Source organism: Nerophis ophidion, linkage group LG06 (assembly GCF_033978795.1).
Source record: "Nerophis ophidion isolate RoL-2023_Sa linkage group LG06, RoL_Noph_v1.0, whole genome shotgun sequence".
NCBI classification, from domain to species: Eukaryota; Metazoa; Chordata; class Actinopteri; order Syngnathiformes; family Syngnathidae; genus Nerophis; species Nerophis ophidion.
Genome location: NC_084616.1, coordinates 76,540,178 through 76,557,428, shown reverse-complemented (window position 1 = coordinate 76,557,428; position 17,251 = coordinate 76,540,178). Strand labels below are relative to the sequence as shown.

Genomic DNA, 17,251 nt, shown 5'->3' with positions numbered 1-17,251 from the left:
TTTATCGCTAGTTTTTAAGCCAGAATACGTCCGTTCTCTCTTTTCTGTCCACACACTGTGTCTGCTTGTAAGTACTCCGTGACTGTGCGCTGCCGAACATGCTCCTCTGCTTGTAAAATCAGCAATGTCACGACGGGGAGGCAGTGGGGTTATCGACCGGTACTTTTTTAGAGGCAGTATAGTACCGAATATGATTAATCAGTAATGCGGTATGTTGCGTTCTGACCAGATCTTCTGCCGGTCACCCCCCAGGTTCGTTAGATGACACATAAGCTGGTTTTGAATGAATCCCAGACAGAGTAGCTCATTTTGATATTTTTAATCCAAAGCTTTGGGAGACCATCTTTTCACAACACATTCAATTTGTATCGCCCTATTTGATCTGACAATACTACCGAAGTTTTGCCTATTACCTTCTCTCACTCGCTCCCCTCCTCCTCCTCTCCCCTCCTTCTCCAGAGCGAATTCCCATATCTGTTCTCCTTCTAAGCCTGGGACATTTGAGATATGAAGAGTGTTATGGCTCCTCGTTACATTCCAACCTTCAAGGTCTCCGCATGGCCAACACTTAGCTGTTTTAAAATATGACTAGGATTTAAAAAGATATCTATCTCCGTCAGGTACATACCAAAATCGGTATACCGTACAACCCTAAGCTGTGCCAACTATTAGTCGGTCAGCTACAAACATGGGACCTGTAAGTTCGATCTTTCGTTTTTTTTCTTCGGCTAACATGCTAAACGATGTTAAAGTGAAATGTTAGCACCGTAGCTAACAATGGCTATTGTTTGTGTCTTTCTATATTCCACTCTTTGTTGTTTGTGGTACATACCATCTACTTCATTGGACGGGTGGATGATATAGGGGTGGTATAGGAGGAGTGGTCGTGACAGCAGCTTGAGGGTTCCAGGTTCGATCCCCGCTTCCGCCATCCTAGTCACTGCCGTTGTGTCCTTGGGCAAGACACTTTACCCACCTGCTCCCAGTGACACCCACACTGCTTTAAATATAACTTAGATATTGGGTTTTACTATGTAAAAGCGCTTAGAGTCACTAGAGAAAAGCGCTATATAAATATAATTCACTTAACTATTGAATATATGTGCACAATGTCACGCATGTGGATTATGTTTTGTTTTTCTCATGTTTGGTAATGTTTTGTTTAGTTTTTTGGACATTCAGTTCTGTTTTTGCCCTTCCTGGTTTGTTTTGTTTCCACAGTAACCTATTAGTTTCCACCTGGTCTTGAGGGTTGCAGGTTCGATTCCCGCTTCCGCCATCCTAGTCAATGCCGTTGTGTCGTTGGGCAAGACACTTTACCCACCTGCTCCCAGTGCCACCCACACTGGTTTAAATGTAACTTAGATATTGGGTTTCACTATGTAAAGCGCTTTGAGTCACTAGAGAAAAGCGCTATATAAAATATAATTCACTTCACTTCACTTCAAGTCACGCCCTCAAACCTGTTAGTAATCATTGTCATAGTCATTATTTAAGCCATTCGTTTTCTGTCCTCGTCCTGGCAACTTTATTGTACCTACCCTCATGACCACGCACCTACCTGTTCCTCATCTACCTTCATGCCTTACCACGCTGTTTGTTATTCGGTCTATACCACATACGTTTTTGTTTGGTTTTGTGCCACAGCTAGTATCTTTTGTTCGTTTGTATATAGTAATGCCATTGTGCTGTTTTTGTTTTGAGTATAGTCTAGTTTGTCATCCGCCATTGTGCGCGCCCTTTGTTTTTCTGTTTTTGTATTATAGTGTTTAAGTAAATTAAACATGTACTTACATTCATGTCTGGCTCGTGCCAATCATCCTTTGCGTGGAAGAAGCAAAACAAATCCAAGTTCATGTGTGACACACAATAGAAACACACTCTGTTCGTATTACAGCTGTGGCATACTTTTGCAATACACTTTCAGATTGAGATTGTTTTGTAAAAAAAAAATAAAATACGGACATATAATAGCGAGATATCGGACAAGGAGACAGCTCATGCGCAGGATGTGAGTGTCATGTTGTCGAGCGAGTGTCCAAGAACAACACATCTTTGTGGGAGACAAACAGCTGCTATTGCCATCTGTGCACAGTTGTGTGTGTGTGTGTGTGTGTGTGTGTGTGTGTGTGTGTGTGTGTGTGTGTGTGTGTGTGTGTGTTACAGTCAGGAGTCACTTGTGTCTTTCTATTGAGGTTTTACAAAACCCCCAAAACCAGTGAAGTTAGCACGTTTAAATGGTAAATAAAAACAAAATACAATGATTTGCTACTCCTTTTCAACCTATATTCAACTGAATAGACTGCAAATACAAGATATTTAATGTTCCAACAGGTAAACTTTGTTATTTTCTACAAATATGAGCTCGTTTGGAATTAATGCCTGCGATATGTTTCCAAAAAAGCTGGCACGAGTGGCAAAAAAGACTGAGAAGGTTGAGGAATGCTCATCAAACACTTATTTGTAACATCCCACAGGTGAACAGGCTAATTGGGAACAGGTGGGTGCCATGATTGGGTATAAAAGCAGCTTCCATTAAATGCTCGGTCGTTCACAAACAAGGACGGGGCGAGGGTCACCACTTTGTGAACAAATGCGTGAGCAAATTGTTTAAGAACAACATTTCTCAACCAGCTATTACAAGGAATTTAGGGATTTCACCATCTACGGTCCGCAATATCATCAAAAGGTTCAGAGAATCTGGAGAAATCACCGCATGTAAGCGTTGGTATTACAGACCTTGGATCCCTCGGGCGGTACCGCATCAAAAAGCGACATCGGTGTGTAAAGGATATCACCACATGGGCTCAGGAACACTTCAGAAAACCACCGTCAGTAACTACAGTTGGTCGCTACATCTGTAAGTGCAAGTTAAAACTCTACTAAGCAAAGCGAAAGCCATTTATCAACAACACCCAGAAATGCAGATGTGCATCGAGCTCATCTAAGATGGACTGATGCAAAGTGGAACAGTGTTCTGTGGTCTGACGAGTCCACATTTCAAATTGTTTTTGGAAACTGTGTGTCTGTCGAGGAGAAGAATCATCCGGATTGTTATAGGCGCAAAGTTCAAAAGCCAGCATGTGTGATGGTATGGGGGTGCATTAGTGCCCAAGGCATGGGTAACTTACACATCTGTGAAGGCACCATTAATACTGAAAGTTACATACAGGTTTTGGAGCAACATATGTTGCCATCCAAGCAACGTTATCATGGACGCCTCTGCTTATTTCAGCAAGACGATGCCAAGCCACCTGTTACAACAGCATGGCTTCGTAGTAAAAGAGGACGTGTACTAGACTGGCCTTTAAAAATTGCTCTCCTCGGTTCCCAAACGTTTACTTAGTTTTTTACACACAGGTTTTGGTTTACTTAGTTTTTTACATACAGGTTTTGGAGCAACATATGTTGCCATCAAAGCAACGTTATGATGGACGCCCCTGCTTATTTCAGCAAGACGATGCCAAGCCACCTGTTACAACAGCATGGCTTCGTAGTAAAAGAGTGCGGGTACTAGACTGGCCTTTAAAAATTGCTCTCCTCGGTTCCCAAACGTTTACGTAGTGTTGTTAAAAGGAAAGGCCATGTAACACAGTGGTAAAAATGCCTCTTTGCCAACTTTTTAGCAATATGTTGATGCCATTAAATTGCACAAAAAAAAGTAAGTTTCTCAGTTCGAACATCAAATATGTTGTATTTGCAGTATATTTAATTGAATATAAGTTGAAAAGGATTTGCAAAACATTGTATTCTGTTTTTATTTACCATTTACACAACGTGCCGACTTCACTGGTTTGGGGTCCGGTATAATAGTTGCACAGATAGACGTAAGGATGAGGACTTACTCTGGATGTTAGGACTGTATGGATCCTCAATCCTGATCGCCGGGTCCAACACTCTGTAGATGACCTACAGTAAACATGGACAAACATTTCAGTAATCAGGTAAAGTACAAAAGGCAAACGGGCCCCATTCAGCAACCGTTCTTAAGAACAAATTTTGTTCTTAGTCCCACTTATGAAGTTTTTAAGGATATTTTTGTATTCACCGATGTTTTCTTAGCTGGGATTTGTTCGTAGGTAAGAAGAAAATCTACGAGTGCTCCAGAGCTATTTGTACTTAAGTGTGACAAGTTCCCTTACTTCTATTGTCTAATGTTACAGTAATATAATAGATAGATAGATAGATAGATAGATAGATAGATAGATAGATAGATAGATAGATAGATAGATAGATAGATAGATAGATAGATAGATAGATAGAGACATAAAGCAAAATGACGGAGTGCATATTTCACGACCATGTAGACCTATTTGCCCGAAGTGACGAATATTTATTTGAACGCTTTGGGCTACCTCAGCAGTCCCCCCTTTCTTAAACTTACGTTTTCTGCCGGAATTGTGACCTTATATGGGGAATTAAGGGTGTTTACCTATGCAAATTACAGAATTAAGTGTGTGTACATATGCATATTGGGGAAATAAGGGCTGTATAGATAGATAGATGGATAGATAGATAGATAGATAGATAGATAGATAGATAGATAGATAGATAGATAGATAGATAGATAGATAGATAGATAGATAGATAGATAGATAGATAGATAGATAGATAGATAGATAGATAGATAGATAGATAGATAGATAGATAGATAGATAGATAGATAGATAGATAAAGACATTAAGCAAACTGACGGAGTGCATATTTCACGACCATGTAGACCTATTTGCCCGAAGTAACGAATATTTATTTGAACGCTTTGGGCTACCTCAGCAGTCCCCCCTTTCTTAAACTTACGTTTTCCGCCGGAATTGTGCCCTTATATGGGGAATTAAGTGTGTTTACCTATGCAAATTACAGAATTAAGTGTGTGTACATATGCATATTGGGGAAATAAGGGCTGTATAGATGGATGGATAGATAGATAGATAGATAGATAGATAGATAGATGGAAAGATGGATAGATGGATAGATGGATAGATAGATAGATAGATAGATAGATAGATAGATAGATAGATAGATAGATAGATAGATAGATAGATAGATAGATAGATAGATGGAAAGATGGATAGATAGATAGATAGATAGATAGATAGATAGATAGATAGATAGATAGATAGATAGATAGATAGATAGATAGATAGATGGATAGATAGATAGATAAAGACATTAAGCAAAATGACGGAGCGCATATTTCACGACCATGTAGACCTATTTATTTGAATGCTTTGGGCTACCTCAGCAGTCCCCCCTTTCTTAATTTTAAGTTTTGACATTATGTGTTTCCCCTGCGGGATAATACGAATGTTTGTGTTTTCGCCGTGTGTTTGATGTTCAGCTTTTCCGCCGGAATTGTGCCCTTATATGGGGAATTAAGGGTGTTTACCTATGCAAATTACAGAATTAAGTGTGTGTACATATGCATATTGGGGAAATAAAGGCTGTAGAGATAGATAGATAGATAGATAGATAGATAGATAGATAGATAGATAGACAGATAGATAGATAGATAGATAGATAGATAGATAGATAGATAGATAGATAGATAGATAGATAGATAGATAGATAGATAGATAGATGGATAGATAGATAGATAGATAGATGGATAAGACAGACAGATATATAGTAAAATGAGCAATATATAGACATTTCAAAACACCGTGTGCTGCTACTGCAAGATACCGCATATAGTGCGATGTAGAGGGAGCGCATATTTCACGACCATGTAGACCTATTTGCCCGAAGTGACGAATATTTATTTGAACGCTTTGGGCTACCTCAGCAGTCCCCCCTTTCTTAAACTTACGTTTTCCGCCGGAATTGTGCCCTTATATGGGGAATTAAGTGTGTTTACCTATGCAAATTACAGAATTAAGTGTGTGTACATATGCATATTGGGGAAATAAGGGCTGTATAGATGGATGGATAGATAGATAGATAGATAGATAGATAGATAGATAGATAGATGGAAAGATGGATAGATGGATAGATGGATAGATGGATAGATAGATAGATAGATAGATAGATAGATAGATAGATAGATAGATAGATAGATAGATAGATAGATAGATAGATGGAAAGATGGATAGATGGATAGATGGATAGATGGATAGATGGATAGATATATAGATAGATAGATAGATAGATAGATGGATAGATAGATAGATAGATAGATAGATAGATAGATAGATAGATAGATAGATAGATAGATAGATAGATAGATAGATAGATAGATAAAGACATTAAGCAAAATGACGGAGCGCATATTTCACGACCATGTAGACCTATTTGCCCGAAGTGACGAATATTTATTTGAACGCTTTGGGCTACCTCAGCAGTCCCCCCTTTCTTAAACTTACGTTTTCCGCCGGAATTGTGCCCTTATATGGGGAATTAAGTGTGTTTACCTATGCAAATTACAGAATTAAGTGTGTGTACATATGCATATTGGGGAAATAAGGGCTGTATAGATGGATGGATAGATAGATAGATAGATAGATAGATAGATAGATGGAAAGATGGATAGATGGATAGATGGATAGATGGATAGATAGATAGATAGATAGATAGATAGATAGATAGATAGATAGATAGATAGATAGATAGATAGATGGAAAGATGGATAGATAGATAGATAGATAGATAGATAGATAGATAGATAGATAGATAGATAGATAGATAGATAGATAGATAGATAGATAGATAGATAGATAGATAGATGGATAGATAGATAGATAAAGACATTAAGCAAAATGACGGAGCGCATATTTCACGACCATGTAGACCTATTTATTTGAATGCTTTGGGCTACCTCAGCAGTCCCCCCTTTCTTAATTTTAAGTTTTGACATTATGTGTTTCCCCTGCGGGATAATACGAATGTTTGTGTTTTCGCCGTGTGTTTGATGTTCAGCTTTTCCGCCGGAATTGTGCCCTTATATGGGGAATTAAGGGTGTTTACCTATGCAAATTACAGAATTAAGTGTGTGTACATATGCATATTGGGGAAATAAAGGCTGTAGAGATAGATAGATAGATAGATAGATAGATAGATAGATAGATAGATAGATAGACAGATAGATAGATAGATAGATAGATAGATAGATAGATAGATAGATGGATAGATAGATAGATAGATGGATAAGACAGACAGATATATAGTAAAATGAGCAATATATAGACATTTCAAAACACCGTGTGCTTCTACTGCAAGATACCGCATATAGTGCGCTGTAGAGGGAGCGCATATTTCACGACCATGTAGACCTATTTGCCCGAAGTGACGAATATTTATTTGAACGCTTCGGACTACCTCAGCAGTCCCCCCTTTCTTAAATTCACCTATTGACACTATGTGTTTCCCCTGCGGGATAATACGAATGTTTGTGTTTTCTCCGTGTGTTTGATAATGGGCTTTTCCGCCGGAATTGTGCCCTTATGTGGGGAATTAAAGGCATTTACTAGGGCTGTGGATCTTTGGGTGTCCCACGATTCGATTCAATATCGATTCTTGGGGTCCCGATTTGATAATATATCGATTTTTTTCGATTCGATTCTCGATTCAAAAACGATATTTTTCCGATTCAAAACGATTCTGTATTCATTCAACACATAGGATTTCAGCAGGATCTACCCCAGTCTGCTGACATGCTAGCAGAGTAATAGATTTTTTTTTTTTAAAAGCTTTTATAATTGTAAAGAACAATGTTTTATCAACTGATTGCAATTATGTAAATTTAACTATTAGACGAACGAAAAATATGACTTATTTTATCTTTGTGAAAACATTGGACACAGTGTGTTGTCCAGCTTATGAGATGCCATGCAAGTGTAAGCCACTGTGACACTTTTCCTTTATTTTTATAAATATCTAATGATAATGTCAATGAGGGATTTTTAATCACTGCTATGCTGAAATTATAAATAATATTGATACTGTTGTTGATAATATTCATTTTTGTTTCACTACTTTTGGTTTGTTCTGTGTGGTGTTTGTGTCTCCTCTCAATTGCTCTGTTTATTGTAGTTCTGAGTGTTGCTGGCTCAGGTTTGGTTTTGGAATTGGATTGCATTGTTATGGTATTGCTGTTTAATGGTTTGTTGGATTGATAAAAATAAAATAAATAAATAATAAAATAAATAAATACATTTTTTAAAAATGGGAATCGATTCTGAATCGCACAACGTAAACAATTCGATTCGTATTCGAATCGAATTTTTCCCACACCCCTAGCGTTTACCTATGCAAACTACAGAATTAAGGGTGTTTACATATGCATATCGGGTAAATAATGGCGTGTTTGTATGCAAATTATGATAGACAAGCATGCGCTAACCATTTGGCATTCAACAACTTAAGAAAAGCAGGTGGGAACAATTTGGCCGTTTAAGAACACGTCATGAATTTGAATGGACTTCTCTTTGGATATCACTTAAGGAGAAAGATAATAGGAAAAGTTGGGAACTTATTGCCGAATGGGGCTCATCATCTCTAGCACTGACCTCTCCCTCCGTGGACGGCTCGATGTCAGAGTAACGCGTCTCACAGATGACGTCGTTAATGCTGTGCAAAGGACCCTGGGATATGCCGGGAAAGTTGGCGGCGCAGTCGTGGGAAAAGTAGCGGTAGATCTGCCAGTTGCGCCCGAAGTCGGCCGACCGCTCGATCAACATTGCTGCCGGGCGGAATGTCTGCAAAAAAATATATTTTTTAATTTTTTTTAGCAATTTATTGACGCAGTTGAAGAAAGTTTAGCCGTTTTGAAGCTACCTTGAATGTCATAATGAGGTGAGTGAAGTGAAACTCTGCCTCCAGGTCCAGCTGGATGTAAACATTTGACTTCCCTGTCACACAAAAGGAAAACAATACCATTATTGACACTTTTAACCCATTTTCTGGCTGATATTAATAACTGGAAATGTTCACAGAGTTTTGACTGATTGATTGATTGATTGATTGATTGATTGATTGATTATTTTATTAGTAGATTGTTATAGATAATATAGACACTTACATCATGTGTTGCCTCCATTATAAGACTTGTTTAAGACTTTTAAAGTCATTTTGATAGTAGGCTATTATAACTAATATAGACACTTAAGTCATCTGTTGCCTTCATTATAACACTTATATAACACTTTTAAAGTCATTTTGATAGTAGGCTGTTATAGCTAATATAGACACTTAAGTCATGTGTTGCTTTAATTATAACACTTATATAAGACTTTTAAAGTCATTTTGATAGTAGGCTATTATAACTAATATAGACACTTACATCATGTGTTGCCTTCATTATAACACTTGTATTAGACTTTTAAAGTCATTTTGATAGTAGGCTATTATAACTAATATAGACACTTAAGTCATCTGTTGCCTTCATTATAACACTTATATAACACTTTTAAAGTCATTTTGATAGTAGGCTGTTATAGCTAATATAGACACTTAAGTCATGTGTTGCTTTAATTATAACACTTATATAAGACTTTTAAAGTCATTTTGATAGTAGGCTATTATAACTAATATAGACACTTACATCTTGTGTTGCCTTCATTATAACACTTGTATTAGACTTTTAAAGTCATTTTGATAGTAGGCTATTATAACTAATATAGACACTTACATCATGTGTATCCTTCATTATAAGACTTTTAAAGTCATTTTAATAGTAGGCGATTATAACTAATATAGACACTTACATCATGTGTTGCCTTCATTATAACACTTGTATAAGACTTTTAAAGTCATTTTGATAGTAGGCTGTTATAGCTAATATAGACACTTACATCATGTGTTGCCTTCATTATAAGACTTGTTTAAGACTTTTAAAGTCATTTTGATAGTAGGCTATTATAACTAATATAGACACTTACATCATGTGTATCCTTCATTATAAGACTTTTAAAGTCATTTTAATAGTAGGCTATTATAACTAATATAGACACTTACATCATGTGTTGCCTTCATTATAACACTTGTATAAGAATTTAAAGTCATTTTGATAGTAGGCTATTATAACTAATATAGACACTTACATCATGTGTATCCTTCATTATAAGACTTTTAAAGTCATTTTAATAGTAGGCGATTATAACTAATATAGACACTTACATCATGTGTCGCCTTCATTATAACACTTGTATAAGACTTTTAAAGTCATTTTGATAGTAGGCTATTATAACTAATATAGACACTTACATCATGTGTATCCTTCATTATAAGACTTTTAAAGTCATTTTAATAGTAGGCTATTATAACTAATATAGACACTTACATCATGTGTTGCCTTCATTATAACACTTGTATAAGAATTTAAAGTCATTTTGATAGTAGGCTATTATAACTAATATAGACACTTACATCATGTGTTGCCTTCATTATAAGACTTGTTTAAGACTTTTAAAGTCATTTTGATAGTAGGCTATTATAACTAATATAGACACTTACATCATGTGTTGCCTTCATTATAACACTTGTATAAGAATTTAAAGTCATTTTAATAGTAGGCGATTATAACTAATATAGACACTTACATCATGTGTTGCCTTCATTATAAGACTTGTTTAAGACTTTTAAAGTCATTTTGATAGTAGGCTATTATAACTAATATAGACACTTACATCATGTGTATCCTTCATTATAAGACTTTTAAAGTCATTTTAATAGTAGGCTATTATAACTAATATAGACACTTACATCATGTGTTGCCTTCATTATAACACTTGTATAAGAATTTAAAGTCATTTTGATAGTAGGCTATTATAACTAATATAGACACTTACATCATGTGTATCCTTCATTATAAGACTTTTAAAGTCATTTTAATAGTAGGCGATTATAACTAATATAGACACTTACATCATGTGTTGCCTTCATTATAACACTTGTATAAGACTTTTAAAGTCATTTTGATAGTAGGCTGTTATAGCTAATATAGACACTTAAGTCATCTGTTGCCTTCATTATAACACTTATATAAGACTTTTAAAGTCATTTTGATAGTAGGCTATTATAACTAATATAGACACTTAAGTCATGTGTTGCCTTCATTATAAGACTTATACAAGACTCTTAGAGTCATTTTGATAGTAGGCTAATGTAGCTAATATAGACACTTAAGTCATGTGTTGTCTTCATTATAACACTTATATAAGACTTTTAAAGTCATTTTGATAGTAGGCTATTATAACTAATATAGACACTTAAGTCATGTGTTGCCTTCATTATAAGACTTATACAAGACTCTTAGAGTCATTTTGATAGTAGGCTAATGTAGCTAATATAGACACTTAAGTCATGTGTTGTCTTCATTATAACACTTATATAAGACTTTTAAAGTCATTTTGATAGTAGGCTATTATAACTAATATAGACACTTACGTCATGTGTTGCCTTCATTATAACACTTGTATAAGACTTTTAAAGTCATTTTGATAGTAGGCTAATATAACTAATATAGACACTTAAGTCATGCGTTGCCTTCATTATAAGACTTGTATAAGACTTTTCAAGTCATTTTGATAGTAGGCTAATGTGGCTAATATAGATACTGAAGTCATGTGTTGCCTTCATTATAGCACTTGTATAAGACTTTTAAAGTCTCTTGTGATGTCACTTTAAGTCCTGATTATGGATACATTCCAATATAGAAATGATAAATGAAAGTTTCTCCTTTGTTCACTTCTTTAAATCAACTGTAAAACCACATCTCAAAACTATAATAATCCACTGTGCTGAGGAAGGAAAATGACGGAAAGGGAACGAAAGTAAATCAGTACATATTTGAATGGAAAATGTCCAAAATTCCTGCATGTGTTCATGCTAACAAAGTCTGTGACCTTTCCGGTCAATGATCTCAAAGTAGGACTAAAAATATCTACAATCGGTCTTCTTCAGTCCAGTGCTGCACTACTCAGGCGAGGACAACACAAAGATGGCCTTCAAGTTCCGACAGCCACCAGACTATATAATGCATGTGTTCCTTTTTGACTGTACTTAAATGTAAAATAGAGTGTATTTATATTATTCACATGAGAATAATGCTGTATAATAGACTTTATATATTTTATTCCCATGTAAAAAATGCTGTATAATAGACTTTATTTATATTATTCACATGTGAATAATGCTGTATAATAGACTTTATATATTTTATTCCCATGTAAAAAATGCTGTATAATAGACTTTATTTATATTATTCACATGTGAATAATGCTGTATAATAGACTTTATATATTTTATTCACATGTAAATAATGCTGTATAATAGACTGTATTTATATTATTCACATGTGCATAATGCTGTTTAAAATACTATTTATGTTATTCACATGTGAATAATGCTGTATAAAAGACTGTACTTATCTTATTTACATGTGAATAATACTGTATAATAGACTGTATTTGTTATTCACATGTGAATAATGCTGTATAATAGACTGTATTTGTTATTCACATGTGAATAATGCTGTATAATAGACTGTATTTAATGTTATTCCCATGTGCATAATGCTGTTTAAAAGACTGTATTTATGTTATTCACATGTGAATAGTGCTGTATAATAGACTGTATTTATATTATTTACATGTGAATAATGCTGTATAATAGACTGTATTTGTTATTCACATGTGAATAATACTGTATAAAAGACTATGTATATTATTCACGTGTGAATAATGCTGCATAATAGACTGTATTTATGTCATTCACATGTGAATAATGCTGTATAATAGACTATATTTATGTTATTCACATGTGAATAATGCTGCATAATAGACTGTATTTATGTTATTCAAATGGAAAAAATGCTGTATAATAGACTGTATTTACATTATTCACATGTGAATAATGCTGTATAATAGACTGTATTTACATTATTCACATGTGAATAATGCTGTATAATAGACTGTATTTATATTATTCACATGTGAATAATGCTGTATAATAGACTGTATTTACATTATTCACATGTGAATAATGCTGTATAATAGACTGTATTTACATTATTCACATGTGAATAATGCTGTATAATAGACTGTATTTACATTATTCACATGTGAATAATGCTGTATAATAGACTGTATTTATATTATTCACATGTGCATAATGCTGTTTAAAAGACTGTATTTATGTTATTCACATGTGAATAATGCTGTATAATAGACTGTATTTATGGTATTCACATGTGAATAATGCTGTATAATAGACTGTATTTATGTTATTCACATGTGAATAATGCTGTATAATAGACTGTATTTATATTATTCACATGTGAATAATGCTGTATAATAGACTGTATTTATGTTATTCACATGTGAATAATGCTGTATAATAGACTGTATTTATATTATTCACAAGTGAATAATGCTGCATAATAGACTGTATTTATGTCATTCACATGTGAATAATGCTGTATAATAGACTGTATTTATGTTATTCACATGTGAATAATGCTGCATAATAGACTGTATTTGTTATTCACATGTGAATAATGCTGTATAATAGACTGTATTTATATTATTCACATGTGAATAATGCTGTATAATAGACTGTATTTATGGTATTCACATGTGAATAATGCTGTATAACAGACTGTACTTATTTTATTTACATGTGAATAATGCTGTATAATAGACTGTATTTATATTATTCACATGTGAATAATGCTGTATAATAGACTGTATTTATGGTATTCACATGTGAATAATGCTGTATAATAGACTGTATTTATGTCATTCACATGTGAATAATGCTGTATAATAGACTGTATTTATGTTATTCACATGTGAATAATGCTGCATAATAGACTGTATTTAGGTTATTCAAATGGAAAAAATGCTGTATAATAGACTGTATTTACATTATTCACATGTGAATAATGCTGTATAATAGACTGTATTTACATTATTCACATGTGAATAATGCTGTATAATAGACTGTATTTACATTATTCACATGTGAATAATGCTGTATAATAGACTGTATTTATATTATTCACATGTGCATAATGCTGTTTAAAAGACTGTATTTATGTTATTAACATGTGAATAATGCTGTATAATAGACTGTATTTATGGTATTCACATGTGAATAATGCTGTATAATAGACTGTATTTATGTTATTCACATGTGAATAATGCTGTATAATAGACTGTATTTATATTATTCACATGTGAATAATGCTGTATAATAGACTGTATTTATGTTATTCACATGTGAATAATGCTGTATAATAGACTGTATTTATATTATTCACAAGTGAATAATGCTGCATAATAGACTGTATTTATGTCATTCACATGTGAATAATGCTGTATAATAGACTGTATTTATATTATTTACATGTGAATAATGCTGTATAATAGACTGTATTTGTTATTCACATGTGAATAATGCTGTATAATAGAATGTATTTCTATTATTCACATGTAAAAATACCTTAATGTTTATTTTGAGCGAACTGTGGTGCTGGATTTCCCCCAGGGATCAGTAAAGTACTTTCTATTCTATTCTGTTCTATTGAAAGTCCTTCTCACCGTTCTCCGACTGCCACCACGACTTCTTGCGGTGAGGTTTGAAGGTGGTGATCACGTTCTCCATGCGGTGATTGATGGTGTTGTAGACGGGGTCGTAAGGCCGCCTGGAGTCACAGTCGAAACACTTCTTCTCGTCCTGTGTCAGCGGGACAAGGCCAAAGAGGTCAGAGGTCACACACTCTTAGGGTCAACGAGGAGGCCAGAAAAGCAAAATGTGGCAACATGTCCAGTAAGAAAGTTCTTCCAGCTGCTATGAATACCAATGATGAAAGTGAGCAAACGTTTGAGTATGACGAGTTGAGTTTATACCAAAAAGTTCTATTTTGGTTTCATCTGACCACATGACATCCTCCCAATCCTCTGCTGTATCATCCATGTATCCATTTTGGTACAAACTCAACTGGTCGTGTTTGGATGAAGAAGAATACTGAGTTGCATCCCAAGAACACCACACCTACTGTGAAGCATGGGGGTGGAAACATCATGCTTTGGGGCTGTTTTTCTGCTAAGGGGACAGGACGATTGATCCGTGTTAAGGAAAGAATGAATGGGGCCATGTATCGTGAGATTTTGAGCCAAAACCATCAGTGAGAGCTTTGAATGGTTGACTAAATACTTATTTTCCACCATCATTTACATATAAATTCTTTAAAATTCCTATAATTTCAATTCCTGGATTTTTTTTTTCACATTCTGTCTCTCACAGTTGAAGTGTACCTATGATGAAAATTACAGACCTCTGTCATCATTTTAGGTGGGAGAACTTGCACAATCGCTGGCTGACTAAATACTTTTTTGCCCTACTGTATAAAATGGGAATGTAAATTCATGGATTTAACAAAAGCATTTGACACAATTAATCATGATATTTTAATTAAAAAACTAGAACGTTATGGCATCAGAGGTTTGGTCTTGAGCTGGATAAGAAGTTATTTAACCAACAGGAAGCAATATGTGAAGATGGGTGAAAATAGTTCAACACGATTGGATATATCTTGTGGTGTACCCCAGGGATCAATACCGGGACCAAGATTGTTCAATCGTTATATAAACGATATTTGCAAAGTTACAAAAGACTTGAAGTTAGTTTTATTTGCAGAGGACACAACTGCTTTCTGTTCAAGAGAGAACACACAGAAGATAATACAAATAATAACGGAAGAAATTAATACATTAAAAAAATGGTTTGATAAAAATAGGCTATCCTTGAATCTCAGTAAAACTACAATAATGCTATTTGGTAACAGTAGAAAAGAGCATCAGACACGAATACAAATTGATGGAATAGATATCGAAAGGGTAAAAGAAACCAGATTTTTGGGAGTATTAATAGATGATAAAATGAACTGGAAATCTCATATACAAAACATACAACATAAGGTGGCAAAAAATATTTCAATAATGAATAAAGCAAAATACGTCCTGGGCCAAAAATCACTTTATATTCTCTACTGCTCGCTAGTGTTACATATCTGAGTTATTGTGCAGAAATATGGGGAAACAACTACAAATGTGCACTACATTCGTTAACTGTGTTACAAAAAAGATCGATTAGAATAATACACAATGTTGGATATAGAGAACATACAAACCCTTTATTTATTGAGTCAAAAATATTAAAACTCGATGACTTGATAAAATTGCAAACAGCTAAATTGATGTACAAAGTAAATTATAACCTGCTCCCAAAGAATGTACAACAATTCTTCTCAACTAAAGAGGAGAAATATAAACTTAGAGGAAAATCTAACTTAAAACATTTGTATGCACGTACAACTCTTAAAACTTTTAGCATATCAGTATGTGGAATTAAATGATGGAATGTATTAAGTAAAGAAGTTAAACGTTGTACTGATATGATCCACTTTAAGAGGATGTTTAAATTAATAGTGCTTACAAAGTACAAAGAAGAAGTATTATGAGAAACACTTTCAAACTTATTGAAAATAAGATATTCTTCATCTTAGTATGTTAATAATGACTGAAATAATTAAGTACATGTTAGAAAACTGCTGTGTTAATCACTCATAGATGTCATTTTGCTATTTTGCTCTAAAGAAGGTCAGTGAATGAATGTATATCTTGTGGGCGCTCTGAAGTGGAAAAGGGGTAGGATTAAATAAGCTTTGCTTCTTCCTACTCCTTTTCGGACATGATGTATTTTGTGTATTGCGAAATGATGAATTTAACTGATGTATAATGTTGTATGTATGTCATGTTCCAAATAAACTAAGAAAAGAAAAGAAAATAAATTAGATGATATTTCATATTTTAATTAATTCATGAACAATGTGATCATTTAAGTCACATAGTTGACACATTTCTGATTTACTTGTATTTAATGTTGACATTTTGGTCAAAGGTGTCTCCTGAGCTGACCTGCAGGTGACTGACGATGCAGTAAGTTTCCTTCCTCCTCATGCCGCACGTGGACGAGGCCTTCAGCTTCTTCTCTCGTCCCACCAGCAGGTCCCCCGTTGCCGGGTAACAGCTGCCTTGGTTACAGCCGTGGCTGTGGTCAGGCTCCTGGCCGCCGGCCGCTGCCAAGACTGGAGGTGGACGAGCGAGAGAGAGAGAGAGAGACGTGGGAGAGGCAGGAAATGAATCAAAGTGAACAGGAAGCAGCGGTGCAGAACTTGATTAGCAGATAGCCACACAATATACCTTTATAAGAAACATTCTTTCTAGTTGAAGTACAAACCCCGTTTCCATATGAG

General features: G+C 34.6%; 1 protein-coding gene across 3 annotated transcripts in view; it reads right to left on the bottom strand.

Annotated features, from left to right (window-relative positions):
- Positions 1 to 17,251, bottom strand: part of lamb2 (laminin, beta 2 (laminin S)) — a 170,397-nt gene that overhangs the window by 93,802 nt on the left and 59,344 nt on the right. For all 3 annotated transcript variants that reach the window (XM_061904874.1, XM_061904873.1, XM_061904875.1), the window contains 5 exons: positions 16,914 to 17,083; positions 14,535 to 14,670; positions 8,770 to 8,843; positions 8,502 to 8,690; positions 3,846 to 3,909 (listed from right to left, as the gene is read on the bottom strand). In XM_061904874.1, the coding sequence (XP_061760858.1) occupies positions 3,846 to 3,909; positions 8,502 to 8,690; positions 8,770 to 8,843; positions 14,535 to 14,670; positions 16,914 to 17,083 (633 nt within the window). The remainder of the gene's footprint in view (positions 1 to 3,845; positions 3,910 to 8,501; positions 8,691 to 8,769; positions 8,844 to 14,534; positions 14,671 to 16,913; positions 17,084 to 17,251) is intronic.